Source organism: Nicotiana attenuata, chromosome 6 (assembly GCF_001879085.1).
Source record: "Nicotiana attenuata strain UT chromosome 6, NIATTr2, whole genome shotgun sequence".
Classification (NCBI taxonomy): domain Eukaryota; kingdom Viridiplantae; phylum Streptophyta; class Magnoliopsida; order Solanales; family Solanaceae; genus Nicotiana; species Nicotiana attenuata.
This window is the reverse complement of record NC_031994.1, coordinates 32,951,728-32,957,931: the sequence shown is the minus strand read 5'-3', so window position 1 is coordinate 32,957,931 and position 6,204 is coordinate 32,951,728. Positions and strand designations below refer to the sequence as shown.

Below are 6,204 nucleotides of genomic sequence, written 5' to 3'. Positions count from 1 at the left end.
GTGTAAAATTAGATATGTGATTGCTGAAACAATCCAACAACATTAAAAAAAACTTGGTAAAAGAATTGTATAATCTCTTCAGAACGTATAAGATATTTTTCATGCAACAAATACACGAAAAAGAAGAAGAAGAAAATAAAGTGTCAAACTTATGAAGACCTCTTATATATTAACAATTTATTATCCTTATAAACTGAAAAAATATATAATTTTGCAACATTATACACAATTATATAAACTGTATAAACGTATATAAATGCAATTGTATAATACTTTCACTATAACATACCTAATGTCCAGCATTGTACTTACTGCAAATAATGTATTAATTTGTTAATGTATATGTCAGTGCATACGAGGTATGTACATCCATATACACAATTATACATTATTATATAATGCTGATAGAAACTGCTACATGGTTATGATTTTTTATCTCAATTTTCGAGTTGTACAGCAAGTATTGGACAATTCAAGTCGTCAATAGGCTAACAACTTTACGCGAACGATGCCGAATTCAACACCAAGACAAGATATACCAGTTTCAGATCCGAAACTTCAAGGTCGTAACTATGATGACCAAAACTGCAAACTTCAAAATCTTCCAAAATCAGTGGTTATTTTCAATGCAAGTCAAGTTTGAGAGTTATAGATTTTTAGATATGTGTAAATTTTATTTTTCTTTCAAAATCTTCAATTCTTCTTCTGTTTGCCGCCATCAGACTTGGCAGGCTTGGATAACGGAGGAGTAGCCTGAGCCTTCTTTGGACCCATTGATGGCGAATTGCAAAGGGGGTTGGGAGGGAGAATAGGGTAAGAGAGGATGAGGGGATCTATGTGCCTTAGAGCGAAGAAAGAGAGAGGCGCTGGAGCGAGAATTAGCTGTTTTGGGAATGAAGAAAAAATAAATAAAAAACCTCTTAAGTGTTCTGGGCAAACAGATGAAAATTAGTTTTCAATTTATGTACAATCTGGGTTACTCGGAGTAAGGATCTAAATATGGGCCTATTTTGTTGGTATGTTGGGGTCAACTGACAATGAAGATAATTTTTTCTTTGTAGGAAAAATGATGCGACACATCAAACATATACACTATATTTACTATTCGTAGCATACTTTCATCAAATTTACCATTCATGGCTATATTTAAATTTTATAGCAAATATATGAAACAAGAGATCAATTGTTTTGAACCGAAACAATAGAGCAACAAGCTCTCATAGCTCAATTGGTTAGAGCACCCACTTAATAAGTGGAAGACTTGCGTTTGACTCTCTATTAGAGCATTTTATTTTTATGTATTTACGTATTTTGCCTTGGTTGTATTCGTTGCGCGAACCAATACAATTGATATAAATTGTATTTGTTGCGCAAACGAATACAATTGTGCAAACAAATACAATTGATACATGTTGTATTTGCTCGCGGAACGAATACAATTGACATAAGTTGTATTCGTTTTGCGTCTGAATACAAGTGATACAAGCTGGTAATAATTGAACAATAGCTACAAACAGTAAATAGGCAAATTATAGCTAATAGGCTCTAAACTATAGTGCTTTATGAAAATTGCTCTGTTCTTTTAATACCCATATAAAATAAAAACTTAATCCATGTACAACTAATTTCTACATAACTAATACATGCATAACTTAATCTATTCATAACTAATATCTTCATAACTTAATCCCTGCGTAACTTATCTCCGAACCAATTGACTCCTATAGGATAGTTGCATTTTGTCCCCACTTACCTTATGGGCAAACCTTTTGTAAGTCAAATTCACAAGTTTTGCACATAAGACAAACCTTTTGTCCCCACTTGCTCAATGTTAAAATCTGAAAAATTCAAGACACCCACCCATTTTTGTAAATCACCCGTTCCAATGAATATTGGGCCATAGTAGTCCAAACATCGTTGGGCCTGAAGTCAATTTAGTACTAAACAGATCAAAACCAATCCAATCCCAAACTAGTCGGCCCATTTATTCAAAGCTCTAGCTAGGTTTTCTTCAACATCCCTACTACACCCATGGCGGTTGATTTGCGCTAGTTTCAGCCATTGAGACCTTCTTTCACGGCAGGGGCGGAGCTACAGTAGAGTGTGCAGGTTCGGGCGAATCCAGTGACTTTTTTCGGACCCTATATTTGTGTTGAAAAATTTATTGTTTCTATATATATTTAATACGCCAAACCCTAGATTTGGGTTCAGTGGTAAAGCTTCTGGGTTTGCCATGATAACGCCCGGGTTCGAATCTCCTAGAAAGCAACGCTTTATTTTGTTAAATTTTCTTTTTTTCTTAGAAAAAATAAATACTTACTAAGAAATAGAAGAAACAACAAAGCTACAAAGTTCCAAACTAGCGTTTCCTTTATGCTTTAGAATTACTATTCCTTTTTAATAAAGAAAAACACAAATCAAACAGAAAATTTTATTTTGTACTAGTTGTATGGGGCAACAACATATATGGGGCAACTTTTTGTCTTAGGTTTTGTGATCCCAGAATTCAGTGGACCTTCAAGTGTAAGATTTTGTGACACAATTTTACTGAGACAAAAAAGAGATTCATACAACTAGTGTGAATTGTGTGAGACACAAAATAAAACTATCCAAATCAAACACACATATCTCTCTAAAACAAAACAGACATTTTTCTTTCACAATTCAACTGCACTCAAATCAAACAAAGCTAGGGTTTTGCCTTTCTGCCCCAATTGCTGATTATCGCCTCTACTGCATCTTCCTTCTTCCTTTACGCTGTATATTCTTTCTCCCTCTTTCTTCTTCTTTTCTATTCTTTTTTTGCTCCTATTATATTTTGTGTAATAATTCATACAAAATCTAATTTTTAATCTTTCATTCTAGGGTTGTCCTACATTTTGACCTCTATTCTCTTTGCAACTTGTGCTTTTGTGCTTTCCAAAATTTCAAAGGCCAAGCTCGACAAATCGACAAGGTATGTGGTCCTACTTTCCTGTTTTTAGTTTCTTAGTGCAGATAATATCCTCAACAAAATGGTGAATTTAGAGATTTTCAGATTATCAACCTTTATTTTTAATTGATTGTTGTCATTTTTTTTTAATAAAGTAATTGGCTACGGCTTTGTTAGCATCTAAATTTGGCTATCGGGCAAATTAGTAGATGGCACTACATAAAAGGATAACTGAAGTAGCTAACCAATTAACATATCCATGGGCGAGTTAATTGGATACACTTTTCTTTCTAATTTTGCATCTTTGTGTATCAAGACATGATACATTAATCTCTGTTGAGCCTTAACAACTAAAGATAAATTAATCACTCTACTGCAACGGTAGAAAGGACTTTTTCTTCAATGAAATTTAATAAAAATGACTTGAAAAGCAGAATTGGTGATGACTTTTTGAAAGACTGTTTAGTTTGTTAAATAGAGGATGAAGTATTTGAAGTGTACCTAATGATGTGGTTATTGATCGTTTTCAAAACATGGTCATCGAGTGCAATTGAAATAATAATGTTTATATTCAAATATTATGTTTCTAGTTCGTTACCTTTTAAATGTGTATTAAATATCGATATTCGTTCTTTTTTTTTTTGGCAATCCACTAGGCAAGGGCTAGTTTTTATATAAATAAATTAAAAGAAAAACAAATACAAATAAAAATGTGAGGAGGTTGTATTCGTTCTTTAGTTTGCTTGCTTGTTATATATTGATTTTGGGTCGTCTTCCTATTTTAAAATTTAGAACCCATACACTCTAATTCCTACCTCCGCCTCTGCTTTCATCACCAGGCTCTCCCGGCGGCGCGCGTCAATCCCACCGACCCTTTTCTTCTTACGCTTCCTGTTTTACACTAATGGCGGAGTTGAAGAGGAAAAACAGAGGAGGAGGGAACAGGCAAAACAAAGGTCGAAAAGACTTTAAGAAGAGAAAACAAAATTCACATGAAGGTAAAGATGGTAGAAGAAAAGGTCCGCGTTTGCCTAATGCTATGTTAAAGGAGCTTCAATTACCTAAAAGGTCCAATGAATACTCCGATGAAGACATTGCTTCTGATGATGAAGCTGTTAATGATTTTTATGAATATGAAGAAGGTGTTGCTGAAGAAGAATCCAAGAAAAATAAACGATTTGACCCTGTTGAGAATTTCCAGTATGAGCTTCCTGATGATTTTGAGGTACTGTAAGCTTTTTATTTTCAGCTTTTGAGGTCTATTTTTCTTGGAAATGTTTAATCTTTGGCTGGATTTTTTTATGTCTGAGTTTTATTATGGAAGAATATTATTGGACTGGATGAATTTCACAGGGATGAATTAGTTAACAATATTTAAAATAATATTTGGAAACTACATGAAAGGTAATAAAGTTGCAACCCCTCATTGAATGGTGAAAAAAAAGAGGACACCTCACTGCACTAGACATGCCGCGTTCATGCACTAACCGGGAAGGGTCGCACCCCAGGGGATGTGATGTAGAGAACCTACCCAACTCAAGCATTAGTGGCTCCATGGCTCGAACCCATGACCTATAGGTTACACGGAGACAACTTTACTGTTGCTCCAAGTTCACTTAGATTGAATTGAAGCAAAAAGTGCCAAACTGTTTGGGACAAAAGGGGTGCTGTTTTTTTTTTTTCCTTTTTAAATGGTGGCAAAGGGTGCATACTTGTATTATGCACGACAATCTTCAGAAAGGGGAATCAGCCTATGCAGCAGGTGTTCACTTTGTCTTAATCAAACCGAAGATGTCAACCACCTATTTCTTCACTGTTCATTTACCTCATAGATATGGGGTTTCTTTTGGAGTATTTTGGGGGTCACCTGGAAAATGCCAGTGACAACAAAGGGCTTATTACAGAGTTGGCGCCTAAGAGTTTCAGAAAAGGCAAAGAGGAAAACCTGGAACACAATCCCTTCAGTGATTTGGTGGATAGTTTGGAAAGAAAGGAATGCTAGAGTTTTTAAGAGCAAACTGGAATATGTAATTACCATTCAATATAGATGTATATCTTGTTTATTTTTTTTGGCGCAACATGGCTATTGCAAATGACATTGAGGCCATGGTTGACTTTTTGAGCTCATTACACGACTCGTAATGTAGTCTACTGTTGTAAATACTTCCACAGCACATTCTAATTGCTGAAATCATATACTTTAACAATCAAATATTTGGATTTATAAGCATTGAACTTTTCCATGTAGGATGAAAATGTATCATCAGATGAAGGAGATGGTGACGAAGACGAGGATGGTCGGCGAGGAGAGGATGATGAGGAAGAGGATGATGGAAGGCATTCACGGTTGTTGCAAGAAATCACTGGTCTTCCGACTGATGCTTTTGATGGTAAACTTCCTTCCCACATTTCTCGTGGTTAATGCTTGCAATTACTAGTAGAATATGATGTGTTTCTTCAAAGTCAATCCGTTTATATATTTTGTAACAGTGATTTGTGTGTGCTACTTGTCTACATATGATGTGTGAGTCAGTTAATTTTAGTTTTTTTTCTCTTTTTCTTGCAAGTCCATGTTTGTTTCCCTTTATTTGTTGGAGAGGCATGTCTTATTAAGTGCTCTGCTCTTCACAAAACTGAGCATTCTCCTCAACCTCGGGAAAAAAAGAAGAATTTTTTGTCATTAGATGGCATTTCTTTGTATACATTGTGTGATCCATGACGAGAAGGACTGATCAAAAGATGTCTGTATGATAGGAAAGAAGAAGAAAAATGATGTTATTATATCCGAGGCATATCCAGAGTCTGAATATAATCCTAGCCGTGATATTCTGGATGGAGATGGCCGCATTAGCGTCCAGGATCTTCTCGGCCCTCTCCAGGGGAAGTCTGGCTATAGCAAAGTTAGAAAGAGCATGAGTCGGATGGAGAAGAAGTCCATGCCTATGCATGCACCTCTGCCTAAACCAGATCAACAGAGATTAGAAAGAAGGGTAGCTTATGATTTTAGCAAGAAAGATGTTACAAAATGGGAACCTCATGTCAAAAGAAACAGAGAAGCAACAACTATCTATTTTGACGAAGATAAGGACGTGGGATTTTCTACTGTAGGAGCTATAGCTGCTGAATTTGAACCACGAACTGATTTTGAGAAAGAAATTGCTTCTCTTGTTAATGACAATGAGATTGTTGAAGCTCATAGAAAAGATGGTGCAAGGCTTCTTGAACTGAATAAGGTATGGAGGTCATAAAATTTTACACCCCGTATTTCATAC

General features: G+C 35.4%; 1 protein-coding gene across 2 annotated transcripts in view; it reads left to right on the top strand.

The window, feature by feature from the left end:
• The window catches only part of LOC109226798 (U3 small nucleolar RNA-associated protein 14 homolog A-like), a 9,140-nt gene continuing 4,950 nt past the window's right edge, over positions 2,015–6,204 (top strand). Inside the window, exons 1-5 of one of the 2 annotated variants that reach the window (XM_019391663.1) lie at positions 2,015–2,109; positions 2,866–2,956; positions 3,772–4,157; positions 5,181–5,322; positions 5,687–6,165. In XM_019391663.1, coding sequence (XP_019247208.1) covers positions 3,837–4,157; positions 5,181–5,322; positions 5,687–6,165 — 942 coding nt within the window. In that variant the 5' untranslated portion in view covers positions 2,015–2,109; positions 2,866–2,956; positions 3,772–3,836. Of the gene's footprint in view, positions 2,110–2,422; positions 2,760–2,865; positions 2,957–3,771; positions 4,158–5,180; positions 5,323–5,686; positions 6,166–6,204 lie in introns of those variants that run through there. The other variant, XM_019391662.1, reaches the window with a different exon arrangement.